This window comes from Mauremys reevesii, linkage group 6 (genome assembly GCF_016161935.1).
Source record: "Mauremys reevesii isolate NIE-2019 linkage group 6, ASM1616193v1, whole genome shotgun sequence".
Lineage (NCBI taxonomy): Eukaryota > Metazoa > Chordata > Testudines > Geoemydidae > Mauremys > Mauremys reevesii.
Genome location: NC_052628.1, coordinates 75913236 through 75931953, shown reverse-complemented (window position 1 = coordinate 75931953; position 18718 = coordinate 75913236). Strand labels below are relative to the sequence as shown.

The following is an 18718-nucleotide window of genomic DNA, read 5'->3' as shown; positions in this document are numbered from 1 at the left end:
TTGTTTTACCTTAGCAAGGGTCATCCTGTCCATGTTGTTGACATGAGGTGGGGTTGTGCACTGTGTTAGGGTGTGATAGCTAGGGTTGGAGAAGTAGTGGCTATTGGCATTCCCACCATTAGTATGAGGAATGGTTTCTGAAAAGAAAGGGAGAAGAAAATGAACAATTTAAAGGAATGTGCTGTTGCCTTTTGAAGATACTTCCCTGATACTCAGTCCCTTCACTCTTTTTTGCCTCCATTGTCTGCAACCTTGGCATTAACCAGTTTGCAAAAATGCTGACCACCAGCTCCACAACGTTGTGTGTGTTGCTTACTACTGTGACTCCCCCTTGGCCATATTTTTCAAACATACCTTCATCTGCTCTAACTACTGCAACTCCTGGCCTCCCAAAGCCCCAGCTTCCCTAACTCCCGAAGTTTTGTGAATACAAAAAACTGTGACAATATCAACCCAACTCTGAAACAACTCCATGCTGATTTCAGGGTCTAACTAAAAACTGCTCTCCTTGTTTTAAAACCCTTCATGGCCTTGCTCCAGCCTAACCTATGACTCCTGCCTCCTCTATTCTCTCCACTTCCTTCATTTGTCTCATACTACTCTATTTCATTTCAAATCTCAAGTGAAAACCATAGCCTTTCAGCATTTCTTAAACCTTTAAATATAGTTAGCCGAGGAACAGAAAAATTAACCCCGTCTCTGTATTACTTAACTCTGGAACATGTTTTGAGATACAATTTGCGTGAAAGATGCTAGAGAACAAAGTTGTATTGTATGGTATGTGGTCAGCATTTTCCTTTGTTCAACAGTACACATTTCTACTAGCATAGATGGGCTTTATATATTAAATGCATAGATTAAAGAGGCTATATTGCACAACACACAACAGTTCACATCTATAGACACGCGGAAAGATTCACTCCGAACTCTAACTATGTGCTGCTGACAGCTGAAAGGGGCTGCCATGCAGGGCTGCTGCTGTCTAGTGTGTCCTGAAAAGCTGAGTTGCTGGCTAGACAGGAGGGAAAGCCTGCATCAACTAGGGATACACAAATTCAGTAGATCCTTGAGAATCTCCCTCTTCGATATGGGGTATCTATGAAGCTCCATCCTCATGGAGATTAAAACTGCTCCCACTGGTGGAACTCCCAAGGGAGGGTGTCACTAGAAACAAAAGTCACTAGAAACCCAAATTACCCTCCCTGATAGCATAAACTTCCCTGCTCATAGTAGCAGTTACCGATGCAGAAAGGTGCCATCTGCACCTCCTCAAGCCTGTGGGGGCATTTACGTAGTCAGTATACGAGCTTGATTAAGAGAGAATGAATAGTTGTGAAAGTTAAGTGAGGAAAAAAACTTGCAATTTTGTTTCTCCGGTTGGGATTTACTTAGTCATGTCCCTCACATAGCTCTACTCCTACCTGAAATGGTGTAATCTGCATTGATGACCCTCATAGCGGGTGTATAGGTAACTGCTGGCATATTTGTTTCTTTCCCCTTCTGCTTGTGTCTATAAATAATGAATAGTGCAAGCAAGAAGAGGACAACCAGGACAAGAATAATGATTCCTGCGATAGCCCCAATCTGGTAGGAATCAGCAGGGATAGCAGTACTGGTACGGCTTAAACTGTTCAAGTTTCCTACTATGATCACACCAGCTGTAAAACAAGAAGAAATGAAAACACATGGCATAAATTCATACAAGAATTATAAAATGAAGAACAAAGGTCTGACTTCTATTTTTAAAGCTCTCTTACTGTGTTCATATCTAGATATTTTAAATTTAGTTAGAGCTATGCCGAAAGCATTAGGAGTGATAGCCCAAGCCTTACCCGGCAACAATAATTCATGCAAATACTCTACTTGTATATGTCTATTTCATGTGGCTGAAAAAATAGCCCTCTGCCCTCTGGCCAAGAAATACATAATGTACAAAGTACTTGACCCACCGGCAGCTTTGCATGGTATTACCAAGTACAACGCTGCAAAAGATATCATCAGGTGCTGTGTTAAAAACAAGCATTCTCTCCTAGTTCACGGTCCTTCCTTCCTCCAGTAAACTATCAATAAGTCATCCGATGGATTAAGACTCATAAGTATAAATATTATTAATAAATCATCAAGCAAGTCATTTAAATACACATCCCAGAGGGAATTCATTATTTATGTACATATGATATCTAAGAGAATTTACAGTACTTTCACAATCATTTTATTGCATGTCATTACCTTGATCACACCTTGCTCCTTTCCAGCCTGGGCTGCAATAACAAGTTCCTGTGATGTGGTCACAAGTTGAGTTGTTCAGACAGTCACATATTTGCCGGCAGCCATAACCGTATGTACCTGGGGGACACTCTGTGCAAAATAATAAAAAAATCAAATGCACATCTTCATATTTGAACCTATGAATATGAACTTGTGTGTAGTAAATTCTACTGAAATATTTTAATGTTACAGATACACGTAATAAGCACCCTAAAGATTTGCCATTGTAAAGCAGGTACATTTTTATAAGTGACCACCAGGTGGCAATGTGTTATTGGTGCTGGAGCTCTAGGAGGCAAGAAAATCACTTGTTTGTTTAAAATTATTTCCTATCTGGAAACAAACAAAATATTATGTTCACATGTGGATACCCGGTTCTGATTCTCTACTGCCCAGCTCTTTGTTTACATCTATGCAAAATGAATGTAAATTGTCTCCAAATCATAATGGCACAGGTTTAAAAGGCCACTTATGGTACAAGGCAGTAGAGAATAAGGCACCCTGGGCTAGAAACTTAGGTGTGGTGATGCTAAGCATTGCAATAGGCGCAGTAATACAGTGCTGATTAAAAGTGTCTCTTTAATCATGTCATTAGCATCACTTTACTGATAGCTTTGGCTTCTTTTTATATTGACACCTTCATACATTTGTGGCTTGTTACTTTATTGTAACAAAACTGGATTACAAAAGTGTAATTCTTTCAGACAGGAATTGGCAAACCTTTTGGAGCTTAAATTTTGTGAAGTTCTTAGACATTTTTGGAAGGGGAGGGTGGAAAACTAGTTTGCTTTCTTAATTTTTATTTATGTATTTATTGCAATTTAAGTCCATGTTTTATTTCCCCCAAAATTAGAGCTGATCAGAAAAGGGAATATCTATTACATGGGAAATTCCAACATTTAAATATTTGGTTTTGTTCCAAATCAAAACAAAAAGCCAAAATTTTGAAATTTTCCACAGACCTGAAATTCAGAAACAATTCTATGCATTAACATCAAAACATTTTGTTTCAATAATGTCAAACATTTTATAATATAAAATATTAAATGTAATTTGTACAACTATGCTATATTAAAATGAATGTTTTAATTAATATAAAACTCAAAACAAAATGAATCAATATGCTAAAGTCAAAACAAAACATTTTCACCTTATCAAAATGAAACGTTTGACATGGTCAAAGTGAAACAAGAAAGTCAGAATGGTTTGTTTTGAGATTTTGCTGTTGAAAATTCCATCAAAATCAAAACATTCCCGCAAAACATTGAAATTTCGATAAAACTGCATTTTCTGAGAGAAAACTGTTCTGTCAACATTTTTTGAGGCTCTACACAAAAATGTTAGTTAATTTAAAAAAACAACAACATCTGTTATACCTAATTGGAAGCCTGTTCTACACATGTGAAATTGAGCCCTGTGCAGAGGGCCTACAAAAGGCTTATGTACCGCTCAAGTGCTAATTAAACACTCAGAACAGGGCATAAGTGAGATTTATACAGTGGGTAGGCCCTGTGTTGATCTTCTGAACTGGAGCCAATTTGGGGGGTAATATGATGTATTAGGCATAGAAGCACCACTCTCTTGACCCTACCAAAAAACTAGGCCAACACAAGTGTGAGCCTTTGGGCCTCATTCTCCTCTCTCATGTAACTCCACTGAAACCAGTGAAGTTAATCCGGGGTAGAACTAGTATGTGTGAAAGGAGAATCAGGACCTATGTATAGAAAATTTAATGTGCCTTATATGCCTCCCTTTGGTAACTCTTTTGACTTACATAGAGCTATTCCAGGGATGAATTTGGCTCTCAGTCCTCCAGCTATTAGTTTTCATCAGGGTGTTATGACGGTAATAGTTGTTTGGATTAATTTGTTATTTTTGTACAGTTATGGACATTTTTCTAATATTATGTCAAAGGCAACTATAGGTAGCCTAGGACAGGAGCTTTTTAAAGGTAGATATAAATGTAAATAAACAATCAAAAAGATTTAAAGAAAGACTATAAGTCTGTCTTACTAATCTCTCAGGCATTCATCAGATGGAGAAACAACCTTAACTTCACACTGGATAGAGTTAGGTCCAAATCCCGTGGTCCTTACTTAGGCAAAACTCCCTTCGAAGTCAGTGCTGTTTTGTCTGAGTAAGGACTCACAATCACAGTATTCGGTCTAGGGAGTTTTGTATTTGTTCCTACTATGCACAAATATTTTCTGCTTCCTACTCACTCTGTTCACAGTGTTTCCCCATGAATCCTGTGCGGCAGGTGCACTGCCCCAATATGTGGTCACAATCAGCTCCATTCTGACACTGGCATATTAACGCACAGTCTTTCCCATAAAACCCCAAGGGACATCCTGCAGTGCAAAGGGGAGGAAAAAAAGAGAAGAGAATCTTCTATGAGGAATATAAAAGTTGTATTATTATTTATTAGAAATCATTTATATAGTGCCACTAATTTATACAGGACTTTATAAACATAATAGATGAAGAGCTTCTCTGCTCTGAAATGTTTACTGTGTAAATTAGACAAACAGACAAGACAAAGTAACAGGTAAGGGAGGATGCGGGGATTGCTGCTGATGAGAAGAAGATAGGCAGGAAGGATTTCTGGAATGGGAAGACGTTTTAAGGAGACATTTGAAGGAGGAGGGAGGGGGGACTTTGATGAATGAATCTTTGGACATATTTTCTGCACAGTTGATGTTGAAACATTAATGAGTAAAAATATTGTATCTCAGCTCCTCACAAAGGTTCCATGTCAGTATGAAGAAGACATATCACTGCAAACAGATCATTATTCACCAGCAGGAAGCAAAAGAGCCATGATAGCTGGCAGCTGAACCAATACATTGAATGTCTTCCACAGCATTATCCATATGGCCCCATAATATGTGTTATCTCCTGCCGCTCTGACATTGTGCTATTGAAAAAGGAGTGCTGTGACTTTAAAAAGCACCGCGTGCAAAGCAGATTTCAGTGGTACTTTGCTGAGATCAAATATGATGAGTATATCTGACTTGAGCATAAGCCAAATAATAGCTATAAATGTGATCATATGATACCTGTAATGAGGAAAATAAGACAACATTCCTTCAATCAACAGAAAAATTATCTCAAACTTTGTATGAACTATTGCTCAGTACTCATACGGAGATTTCTAGTCACAACACTTCCAATATCTAATTCATTAATGTAAAGTTCTTGGAGAGAGATCTCAGGTATTAAATGTATGAGTCACACAAAAACAATTCTAGAGTAGAGTATAAAATTGTGACCTGATGAAGTTTCGGTTCTGGTTCCAGATAATATAAATAGTCATGCTAGTACCTAAATTATGTGTTGGTAAAGCTTGTTCCCTGTAAGCTAATGGCTAGAGAGATAGGAGACCTGGAATAAAATCATTTTCCAACACTGCTGAGGAGAGGAACGTGTCTCTATGAATCACTGTCACGAGCAAACTTGAAGCTATTCACTTCATAGGACTTGATTCAGCCCTGGGTAATGCTGATGTAATTTTGGGTGCAGAGTGCCCAGTGGCAGAATTCTTCCCAGAGGAGGTTTTGGCTGGGGAAGGGGTACAAGGTAACTGCAAACTGCCTTTTTGTCAGGGACGCACACCTAGCAAGTGCTGCCTCAGAAGTGTATAGCTCTGGCCAGGTTGGGAGACAATGTCTGGGCACCTGGGAAAGCATTCATTCAGCACATGCACATGCCAGCTTCTGCTGCTGAGACTCCTGTGGACTCCTGGCTGTAACTGAATATTGCCTTCCTCTGTAGGAAACCCAAAGGGAAGACAGTGGTGTGAACATAGCCTATTCTCCTCTAAGGGTGAATTCCCCCTCAGATGCAGCAGTTCCAACTAACATAGGTGGCTACAATTTTCATCACTTGTACCAGCAGAAGTGACATGAGACACATCCTCTGGATTAGAATGACATAACAGTGTTGGAAAAAATCAGTGAACAAACAGGAAGTATTAAAAGAAATGAAGGAAAATACTGCTATTAATTGGCAGTCACACAACAACATAAGTAGATCATAACAGTCACTTACTCTGGGTACAATAAAGGCCAGTCCATCCTGGAGTACATTTGCACTCCCCATCATAGGCACTGCAGTAAGCTCCATTATGGCAATTGCAGGTGTGAATACAGTTTGGACCCCAATGGGCAGGTGGGCAAGCTAAAATATCCCAAATCAATTAATTAATCTCATCTGGTAAAGACACAAAGCAGCACTACATACAAATGTTTAAATAGTTCTTTTCTACCTTCTTCAGTCTGATCAATTTCAACCAAATAGTTTCCTAGATTTTTCTTTAAACTAACTAGTCTCTTATCCTGGATAAGAACAAATGAAAAACACAAACAGGAAAGAAGAATCAATGTGCGAGATCCTGATCTCAGTACAGTACTATGTGGCCAGTATCACTGGTTTCTCATAGTTCAAAAGGGGGAGTCATATAAATCAGGTGTTTGACTGAAAATTTTCACCCCTCCTGATTTCCACTGAACTAGATGGAGAGGTTATGCATTCTAATCCTAGCACAGGAGGAGAATAAACAGGGAGAGAGGAAAAATATTTGTACCCTGGCCCAGTTATCAATTAAATCCCTGTATTCCTCTCCCAAAATGTAACTTTATGGCTGAAGCAGGATGAATCAGAGATTCCATAGTTTAGCTTTAGTTTCTTGATTTGAGGCCTCTGATTTATTCACTGGTCCCCATCAGACCAAAAATCAATATAATCCTTCCAACAAACAAATCATTATAAATAGGGCCCTACAAAATTCATGGTCCATTTTGGTCAATTTCATGGTCAGAGGATTTTAAAAATAATAAATTTCATGATTTCAGCTACTTAAATCTGAAATGTCATGGTGGTGTAATTGTAGGGGTCCAGACCTCAAAAGGAGTTGTGGGAGGATCACAAGGTTATTGTATGGGGGCGGGGGGTGGTATTGCTACCCTTACTTCTGCACTGCTGCTGGTGGAGGTACTGTCTTCAGAGCTGAGCACCTGGGCAACAGCTCTGAAGGCAGCACAGACGTGAGGGTGGCAATACCACAATCCCCCTAAAATAACCTTGAAACCCCCCTTCAACTCCCTTTTGGGTCAGGCCCCCCAATTTGAGACATGCTGGTCTCCCCTTTGAAATCTGTACACTATCGGGTAAAAGCACACAAAATGACCAGATTTCACAGGGGGAGACCAGATTTCACGGTTCATGACCGTGAATTTGGTAGGGCCCTAATTATAAACAATAAAGTAAGTGAAGGTTCTTGCACATACAACAGCAGTTGCAAATATTACTGATGCAGGTTTGAAAACTGCTTTGAAAATGGTACATTGAATGAATTTGGTACAGAATGGTATTAACAGAAAAAATGGTAAAATGTCTCCCTAAATGCTAATTAATAGCACTGTAGCAAAAGAAAAGTTACATGTATATATGAATAAATCAGATCCCATTGAGAGCAGTGAGTGCTGTAAAAATGACCTCTTATTACTCTTCCAAATTTCTATTTTTAGCATAAGTAAAGATTTTTGTCATTTTTCATTGTGAAATCATTAGCTTTAAGTTACTTTTCTAAATTTAAATACAGTCTTGTGGAAAAAAAGAATTAATATTTTTACAGGAGAGAAGAAACAAATTATGCACTGGAGCTTGATCCCTGATTTTGACTATGTAAAGGGTAAGATAGTGTTTTCCCCATATCATATTCTGATTTGGCTGTCCAGAGACCTCATTAGCTTCTTCAAGGCAGGTCAGCAGTTGAATATGTTACTAAATGTTTGCATTTGCAAAATGCTTTATATATGTATAGCCTGTATTTTTGGGAAGTGTTGCCACAATTCAAATTTCATTTTATTAAGGAAAGAAAAAACACATTTGCAAGAAGTATCTTCTTCCTTAAATCTCAGTCCATTCTTTTTTTGATGTTTCCATATTAGCTGTGAAGAGTAATGATGATTTTTTAAAATTTCTGCATGAAGTTAGTGGTCAGCCAAGAAGGAATGTCAGGTCACATGCAGAAAAAGGCTAAGGGGTTTCATGAAGGACACCAGTTCAGATAGAAATTAATGGAACCATTATTTTCCATGAGAGCTGACAGCCTTTGCACAAAACAAATAAACTTCCTCTTTTGTGGTCACAAGCACAGCCTTAATAGATGCCCCCATTCATGCTGTTGGCATAATTTTCTTGCATTGCTTCTGTAAGTACTGCCTCCTCTCAAACACTCATAACCCAGAAAGGAGGTAAGGAGATGAAAAACAGAATGAGAGTCTGCATCCAATGAAGAATTTTGCCATTGACTTCATTAGGTCCTAAGTTTTATTTTGACCAGTAGTAGCAGCAGTGGGAGTTGTGCGTGTTCAGAGCCTCTGAGAGTTTAGCCAATGGACTTTTTTTTTTCCAAATTGATGAAACTTTGCATTGCACTGAGGCACAGCCAGTTAACCTGTGCTAGTCAAACCATAAGTAATGTAAATTATTATGAGATGCATCTTCTTGGAAACTGAATAGCTTTCCCACACCCACAGCTCAACATTTTCTGAATTCTGACATATCAGTGTTTGAGACTGTCCCAGTGAAGCTATGTATGTACAGGCTACAGGATTGGGCCATCAAGTTGCTTTTGTACTAGGCCTTGCTACCCATGAAAATGCATGTGTCAGAAAACTAATGCCAGTGATTACTGATTCAGATAGACCCGGAATAGGTGTCAGTAGGAAGCCCATATTTAATAATATAATGGATTGTACGAATCATAAGAAAAGTAAAATGTTGATAAAATTTCCCATTGACTTCATTGGTGCATGATCAGACTAATCTACAGACTGAACAACAAGTGGGCTGTAGCCCACAAAAGCTTATGCTCAAATAAATTTGTTACTCTCTAAGGTGCCACAAGTACTCCTGTTCTTTTTGCGGATACAGACTAACACGGCTGCTACTCTGAAAGGAATAGACTGTCATTGGAAAAAAATATTCATCAATGAAAGCTGCATCAATAAGGAACAGAGAGAAATCTGTAAAAATGATGCTAAATAAGAAGTCAGACTGCAAAACTCAAACCAAGAAAATGCTTTGAAAATTTACAATCTTTAAGAGGAGAAAGGAGGGTCTTGTGGGTAAAGGAACTGAACACAGGAGATCTCGGTTGTGTTTTCAGCCTTGCCACAGTCTTCCTGTGTGATCATGGGGAAATTACCTAGCATCTATATGTCTCAGTTCCCCATCTGTAACACAGAGATAATAATAATGACAATAATACTCCCATAATTTAAAAGTGTGTCCTGCGGATAAATCTGTTGATGTTCATAGGGTGTTCACAATACTAGACTGATGGGGGCCAGGTATGTAGCTAGACAGAGAAGGAAATGCATGACTGTTTAATCATGAAGTTTGAATTCTATGATAAAGAAACTGCTATGCAAATGTTCAAATGGGTTTTTTATATGGGATTTGAAATGTAAAGTAGGTAAATATCTCTTAACCGTATAACATAGGAGTCCTTATTTATTTTATTTATTTAATCTTGTCCATCTCTTTTTCTTATAACAAACCAAACAAATTCTAGGTGCCAATACTAGTCCCTGTCATTTATCAGTCAGTAACGAAGTGTTTCCTCAGCATCAAGAAGAAAATTAAAAGGAATTCAACTTAGTCTAATTGGTTTAACAAGATATCTCAAGAAAGAAAAAAACTGGTACTTACGCTGAGAGCAGTCACTGCCAATCCACCCAGGGTAACATTGACAAGATCTGTCAATAGGATTGCATGTTCCATTGTTGGTGCACGTGCAAATTCCGGCACAATTCTTGCCAAATCTCCCACTAGGACACACTGTTAAAACATTTTAGTGAATTTTTCATTTGTATTGTTTCCCTAATATTTGTAATTGAAATCTGATGTCTTGGATCAAGAAAATTCCTATTTAGTATAATGCCAAAATAAATGCTGCTATAAATTCAGTTGAGCAAATTTATATTATTTATTGTACAGCTATTTCATTTACCTAGAGGGTTCTTTTGATAATGAACATGATATCTCCACAAATAGAAGAAAGGTATTTTTCAAACATTAGGGGCTATCTTTTCAACCAACTTCTATCTGGCTTCAGTTTCTACATTTACAAGCTGCATGTACAAAACCAGAAACCACTTTGGGATAATGTGATCTGATAACTCTAGAATGCATGGAATGAAAAACATTGCCACACTTGGTCACTGTATCCATTGCAAGGGTCTTTATTACAGCATTTACCTTCATTGCAGAGGGCTCCTGTGAAACCAGGTAAGCAGTCACAAAGTCCAGTTACATGATGGCAGGGACCACTGCTGTGCACACACTGGGGGCATGCCTGGCTACAACGATGTCCATAAAACCCAGGAGAGCAAACTGAAATCAGAAAGAATATACTGTCATTTCCTCTTGCACTTTCTACCCCACAATGATCTATTCTTCTTCAACAACTAAATGGGGTAACAGTTTACCAGTTCAGTGCTGCCTTCCTGTCACTTCCAGTTCTGCTCCATTTACTAGGTGCATTCTTGTTGAACTAGTGGTTATTGTTATTTATCTAGTTCCAATGAGTGTTTAATGCCTTGCAGATATCTAAGATAAAAGTCCCTTCCCTGAGGAGCTTACTACAGTCTGGTTAGTAGCTGGTGACGTTCAGGCACTTGAAAGGATGTTGCCACAATGGACTACCATAAAGTAGTGGCAGTGAAAAACAGCACTGAATGTGTTAAAGCCTATAATGACCGTGACTCAAATTCTGGCCTGACTCACACCTTGAGCAATCCCATTCATGTCAGCGGGGTTACACAAGTTGTAATTCAGTGGCAGAATATGGCCTAGCCATGTATTCAGGCTATATTTCACACCAGCCAAACAAATACAAACAAGAATGTGACTCAGATCAAACATATTTCCGTTTAAGCAGAGGATGAGAGGAATAACGTCCATGAATTATGTTTGAAAAATATGTAGATTTGAAAATTAAAGGATAAGTAGTTGGAAAAAAACATTACAACACAATACACAGGAGAATGGAGTAAGATAGTTGTATTCTTAAGAGGAAAGACTTTACCCTAAGGCTTTGCTATTATTGACTTCTCATATTTTTTCTCACTTGTTGGACAAATCTAAATTACTTCAGCCCACTGCTGTATTGGCAGAAAGGCATAGTTCTTGTGCTATGAGTAGTAAATAACACTTCCTTATTTACTTTCTCCACACTATCAACAGGATTTGATAGACCTCTATCATATCCCTCCTTCGTCATCTCTTACAAACTGAAAAGTCACAGTCTCATTACTCTCTCCTCATATGGAAGCTGTTCCATACTCCTATCATTTTTGTTGCCCTTTTCTGAACCTTTTCCAATTCTAATACATCTTTTTTTAGATCGGGTAATCACATCTGCACACGGTATTCAAGATGTGGGCATACCATGGATTTATATAGAGGCAATATGATATTTTCTGTCTTATTATCTATCCCTTTCCTAATGATTCCCAACCTTCCGTTTGCTTTTTTGACTGCCGCTGCACATTGAGTGGATGTTTTCAGAGTCAAAAAAAGCTAATAGAATGTTAGGAATCATTAGGAAAGGGACAGATAATAAGACAGTACATTTTATAATGCCACTATATAAATCCAGGGTATGCCCACATCTGGAATACCGCATGTAGATTTGGTCACCCCATCTCAAAAAATAAATATTAGAATTCAAACAGGTACAGAAAAGAGCAACAAAAATGATTAGGGGCATGAAATAGCTTCCATATGAGGAGAGATTAAAAAGACTGGGACTTTTCAGCTTGGAAAAGAGATGACAAAGGGGGGGATATAATAGAGGTCTATAAAGTCATAAATGATGTAGATAAAGTGAATAAGGAAGTGCTATTTACTCCTTTACATAACACAAGACCCAGGGGTCACCCAGTGAAATTAATAGGCAGCAGGTTTAAAACAGAAGGAAATACTTCTTCACACAACTCACGGTCAACCTGTGAAACTCATTTCCAGTTGTGAAAGCCAAACTATAACAAGGTTAAAAAAGAATTAGATAAGTTAATGGAGGATAGGTCCATCAATGGCTATTAGCCAAGATGGTCGGGGTGCAACCCCATGCTGTGGGTATCTCTAGCCTCTGACTGCCAGAAGCTGGGTGTGGACAACACGGGATGGATCATTCAAAGATTGCCTGTTCTGTTCATTCTCTCTGAAGCACTTGGAATTGGCCACTGTCAGAAGACAGGATACTAGGCTAGGTGGACTATTGATCTGACTCAGTATGGCCTTTCTTGTGTTCCTAGGTTCTTAGTCTTCTTTTGGGATAACTGATTTACTGAAAAAGTCCATTGAAAGGCATGCAAGTGATAGTAAAGAACAATTACACCACTTAACTAGAAATGCTTAGAGAATACTAATGCCACAGTAATGTCAGGCATTTAATATTAGGGTCAATCATATCCGTCTTGTATCAGGAGGTAGCCGTGTTAGTCTGTATCCACAAAAACAACAAAGAGTCTGGTGGCACCTTAAAGACTAACAGATTTATTTGGGCATAAGCTTTCATGGGTAAAATACCTCACTTCTTCTCTTCATGTGTCATTATATAATGCCTGCATCTGTAATTTTCACTCCATGCATCTGAAGAAGTGAGGTGTTTTACCCACGAAAGCTTATGCCCAAACAAATCTGTTAGTCTTTAAGGTGCCACCGGACTCCTTGTTGTTTTCATATTCATCTTCTTCTTCTTCTTCTTCTTGAAATCCTGTCATTCCTGGGCTTTGTGACTCCATCCACTCCTGGTTCTGCTCTTATCTTTTGATAGTCATTGGATGGGCCTTTCTCCTTTCCTCTTTCAGTGGGGATTTCTCGGGTCTCCATCTTTGTCCCTTACTCTTCTCATTCAAAACCCTCCCTGGGGGGTGATCTTCTTCAGAAAAAAAGGCTACCATCTCTACGCTTATGACTCACAAATCTACCTCTACTCTGGATCTCTCTCCCTCACCTCTTCTATAGTACAAACAGAAAAATACAGTCTGAAAAACCTAGGAAGGTGGTCAATAGTGATTTGTACTCTTTGGTGGTTAAGAATTGTGCACACCCTATAATTTTTGTGATCCTGTTTTTTGCCACCCCACCTCAGCCCATTTGTTTGTCTCCTCTGTTATGTGGTGTCTTTTAGATTGCAAAACCTTTCATATTTATATATCTGTACATACAGTCCATTTGTGTGCTGTATACTGTGTTAGTGCCTAGTACAATGAGATCCTGGCCTGGTTGGTGTCTAGGTGCTCCTGCAACATAATTGTTAAATAATAGTAATAATTAGACTAGCAACTGCCATTGAACTCAGTGGGAAATGCAGATGTTCAGTGCATCTGAAAATCAGGCTTCTTTTATTTAGTTGCCTAAATATGGATTTAGGACCCTGATATTAGAAATTTGGATTTGAAAATTTTGGACTTTGATTGTAAGACCCTTTACTATAGCAGTATATAAATAATAAATAAAAGTATAAAAATATAGTAACAAAAAGTTGATGATTACTGATAGGAATTATTTGATAACTGTACATAAAGCACGTTTCGTTTCCCCTTGTATATTAACACAATTAAAATGCAGAATGTGGGCCTGTTACATCATATATTGGCAAAACCACATAGAGATATACGATACACATATTTTAAAAAGGAAGAAGGGAAGAAATTTTTAAAGCATTGTCCTTACTTCTTTGACAAGTGGTGCCTCTGTATCCTGGTGCACATTCACAGATTCCATCATCTGGAGAGCACGAAGCTCCATTTTTGCAGTAACAGGACAATGAACAGTTTGGACCCCATTGACCCTCGGCACACACGCTGTCACAGTGTATACCTGCAAGCCATTAAATACACAGATGATGTCACCAGCAGCACCAGTAGTCAGATTCTATAGACCACAGATAACAAACAATGGGGTGAAATCCTGGCCCCATGGAAGTCAAGGGCAAAACTCCCATAGACTTTAATAGGATCAGGATTTCATCCCATTCTTTAATCAGGTTCTTCTCCCTGCTTCTGCCTTTCCTGGACTCCACAACACTGGATCCCTTTATATTCCCACTTTGATTATTTGTGTGCAGGACTTGATCCTAAGCTCTACAGCAGGAAAGCATCGCTGCAGCTCTGCTTCCACAGAACATATGAGCTACAGGAGATTCTACCTTCAAGCTTCATTCCTGCTGAGCTTTTAAGATCTGTAAAACTGAAGTTAAGCCACAATGATTTAGGAACTCTTCAGGTGCTTAGCTTCAGTTTAGCAAAGCTTAAGAATTCCACAAGCCTGAAGCCCCCAATTAGCCAAGCCTCCAGTATTACAAAAAATTTTGGTGTCTCCCATGACCTTTATAAAACCAGGCCTTGTTCACCCCTCATTTTCACCCTGAGTATGTTCTGTTTACCAGCTGCAAAGAGAAATGAAATGGAAAAGTGCAAAATAATCCAAATGCGGCATAAATGGCTTTTGGTTCCTCTGTAATGATCATTCCAGATAGCAGAAGATCATTGTCACTTCTTTGTGAGGAAAATATACAAGACAAAGCAAACTACTGCAGAAACTTCTCTTCTGAATGTAAAAATTCTTAAGGACTGAGATAATTTAATGTAACAATAGTGATCAGGACATGGAATGACTTCTAATTAGTGGTGAGCTGATTACCACTAAGCCTCACACCAAATGGAAAAATGTAGAGCACACAAAAGGTTTCAAAACACACCATGTGAGCATTCCAAAATGCTTAGCTGCAACACAGTACTAAGGACATCCGTCATTCAGTGTTTTCTCTGTTTTTGGCACAAAACTGAATATAAAATTGCCATGACCTGAAGCCCAATACAGAAACAGGCACAAATCATAATATGAACTGGTAATTAGAATCATAGACATTTTTTTCTTTACAAACCAGCAACATTAAATCTAACTTTCCTGATTTTCTTTCTTTTCTATCCACTTCTGAAAAGTCCCCTGCATGTTAAATGCCAGTAAGCAACTACTGTGGTACTCAGACCTTATTGTGTCTACAGTACTTTGCATTAGCAACTGTCGATTATTGTAGTGCCTCTATTGAATGAATCATTTGGCTAAAGAAAAAATGGACTAAATCCAGCCACAAGTACGACTTGCTTTAGAAGTATTTTCAGCAAAATATGATTCTGGTCACTTACTGTCAGACTTTTCAAAAAAGGCAAAACAGTTTCACATGTGATATTTGAGAAAAATCTTCTAAAAACCACTGAAAAGTGAATATCTAGTGTTAGTAAAATACTGAAAATCCTTGAAAATAAATTACCCTATTCATCCATACAGGCACAGTGTCATTCTCCTACCCTATCCCCTTCCAGCCCCGCAACAACTGCTCTGCAAACTGCCTGAATCTAATTAAGGAATGAGCACCTCTCTGGTTAGAGGAAAGGTGAATCTCCAGATTCTTAAATCTTTGGCCTCTCTGTTAAGACTGTCAAAAAGGGGGCCAAAATAGTGCCAACAGTAGTGAAAACATTTGTCTATTAGAATCCAGATACAGGTCATCTAACAGCCATAAGATAATAACAACCCTTTGATTAATATTTACCCAAAAAGAATTTTTATTGCCATAAGGTGAAAGAGTTCCTGTATCTTAACAATACCACCACCACATTTGATTTTTTGCCTACATAGGTATCTTAATTGTCCTGCTTTTATCTACAGTTAAGACACAAAACAACCAGCTTCTCAATAACTTGGGCCAATATTTTCAAATTTGGGTACCTAACATTAGACAAATATGTCCATATTTAGGCACTTAAGTGGCCTGATATTGAGACATGTTAAGGACCCCCATTTGAAATCAGTGGGAACTGTGGGATTTTAGCATGTCTGAAAACTAGACCACTTAGTTAGATGCCTAAATATGGACTTATTTAGGAAACCAAATTTGAAAACTCTGGCCTGGGTTTATGAGTTTGTAACACCACCTGTCAAAAATAACACATTTCAGTATTAAATTGTACACTGTCTGCCTTAACTCATTCTATTTGTGCATTATCCTTCATATCATACACAGCTTCACACAGTGGGATCTTGTCATAGCAAACATTTTTTCACAGAGTTTCAATGAGGGTGAGTTGAGTTTCAATATATAGTGGTCATTAGTAACAAGTCAGCATTTGCCAACAGCTACCCCAGAGTGTTTTTCTGAGATTACGTAGTTCATAATGAGTTATGAGTTATTACAACAATGGGCTCCTATGATCTGCCCACAGAGAAGCCTCTATGACAGTGTTTTTCAAAGTTCTGATTGCGACCCAGTACTGGGTCGCAGCATGTAAGCCACTGGGTCGCCTTGCTTAGTGACCCAGTGGCTCTGGTCAGCATTAAAAGTCCAGTCGGTGGTGCTGCCCTGCTAAGGCAGGCTAGTGCTTACCTGCTCTTACACCACGCTGCGCCACACAAGTGGCCATCAGCGGGTCTGGCTTCTAGGCAGAAGGGGCCACGGGGCTCCGCGCAGTGCTCCCACCCCAAGCACTGGCTCCGCACTCCCATTGGCCAGTTCCCGGCCAATGGTAGCTGGGGGGGGAGGTGCCTGTGGGCAAGAGCTGCACAGAGCTACGTGCGCACCTCCACCTAGGAGCCAGAACTGCTGCTGGCTGCTTCCAGGGCGCAGGGCAGTCCACGGTGCCAGGACAGGCCAGGGAAGCCGCTGGATGTAAGCCCTTGCCCCACACCCCAGCCCTCTGCTCCAGCCCTGAGCCCCTTCCAAACCCAGAGCCCCTCCTGCACCCCAAACCCCTCAACCCTGACCCCACCCCAGAGCCTCCATGCCTGGCCCAGAGCCCTGACCCCCTCCCACACCCCAGCCCAGAGCCCCCTCACACATCCTGAACCCCTCATTTCTGGCCCCAATCCGCAGCCCTCACCCCTGCACCTCAACCCTCTGCTCCAGTCCTGAGCCCCTCCCACAACCCAAATCCCTCATCTCCAGCTCCGTTGGGTCACGGGCATCAATAATTTTCTTCAACTGGGTCCCCAGAAAAAAAGTTTGAAAATCACTGATCTATGACAACCATGCTATGTGGGGACATTAGTGTAGAAGGGGCAGAGTCCTGGGTCCATAGGGTCAATGAGGTTTGGGGGACCCAACCTGAGCCATGGAGGAACAAGAAAAAAAGACAAGCCCCTTCCCCCTATAGTGGTGAAGGAGAAACTTCCATGAAGAAAACTTTAAAGATTTCCTCTTCCCATGTGTTTTCTGATGGGTGAAGTTGATCAGGTGGAGAATTATTTCAGGATACTTAGCAAAGGAAAAAACATTGCATCTCAGATACTACTGTCCATAACTATGGGCAAATTTTGCATTGTTAATGGTGACTGCTGTATTTGGAATTGCAATTTGCACAACGTAATGCACTGAAACAATTCTGAACTTTCCATCCGCTTCATTATACAGGGAATTTCATTATATCTAATCAAGGCAGGTTCCACTGTATTGGGAGTTGGGGGCATGTATAAGCAGAGAGGTACATATACTAATTTAATGACATATTGTATCTCTATCTACATATTTTAAAATATCTCATCTATTAGTTATTGAGAGGAACACAAAAAAATTAAAAACAGGAAATTTTAGTTTTAATTTTTACATCTGTATAACTTAAAAACTAACTTATTTTTGAGAGAAGGGTAGAAATTTCAAAAAGATTAAACAAAAGAGAAAGAATTCTCCAGGCTCTGATTTTGTATACTACATTTCAGAAAAGAGAGCTAAGCTTTATAGCAAAGCTATGAACTGAGGAAAACAAGATTTTAGTGGGGTTTGCAAGAGATATTTTGACATAACCAGTATTATATGGTGATGAACAATTTGATTTAAAAATGTGTATTTTCTTTCTTATCCAATAAAAGTATTTTTGATAAGTTTGTGTGTTGCTTTTGATCCTGATAAGGAGATCTGTGAAGAAATGTTTTTGCCAGGGCTGCGGACAAAGAGCTCTTTGATTGCTTCCACAAGTTGCTAGGCAATAGCTGAATGGTCATGATAAACTTCAGCTAAGCAGCTCTGAAGAAATACTCATGCATTTAATGCCCAGTGCTTTATGCCAAGGGCCTCACATCTAAATCAGCATTCCCTCGGCATCCGAATTGCATGACTGAAGTAAATAATTCTTTTGAGGTATCAGTGTTTTCAGCCATACTAGCAGAGTGTTTACATACTCCATACACTGTACTTTTAATAGTTTGAGAATAAGTGATATATCCAAATCAATCCACATTGAAAGCTCATGGCTTATTTATTTTTGTCCTTTAAGAGGAAAATTCCATAAATAATTATTTCTGATCTGTAGTGACACAGGCAAAACTATTGTTCCCAGACACTGAGCATGCTTTCTAGCTTACTCACCCTCCATTTGAC

The 18718-nt window shown here is 39.1% G+C and overlaps 1 protein-coding gene across 3 annotated transcripts in view; it reads right to left on the bottom strand.

Moving 5' to 3' along the window:
• Window positions 1-18718, bottom strand: part of MEGF10 (multiple EGF like domains 10) — a 158672-nt gene that overhangs the window by 7978 nt on the left and 131976 nt on the right. For all 3 annotated transcript variants that reach the window (XM_039545246.1, XM_039545247.1, XM_039545248.1), the window contains 8 exons: window positions 14020-14166; window positions 10537-10671; window positions 9988-10116; window positions 6319-6447; window positions 4491-4619; window positions 2230-2358; window positions 1422-1658; window positions 10-137 (listed from right to left, as the gene is read on the bottom strand). In XM_039545246.1, coding sequence (XP_039401180.1) covers window positions 10-137; window positions 1422-1658; window positions 2230-2358; window positions 4491-4619; window positions 6319-6447; window positions 9988-10116; window positions 10537-10671; window positions 14020-14166 — 1163 coding nt within the window. The remainder of the gene's footprint in view (window positions 1-9; window positions 138-1421; window positions 1659-2229; window positions 2359-4490; window positions 4620-6318; window positions 6448-9987; window positions 10117-10536; window positions 10672-14019; window positions 14167-18718) is intronic.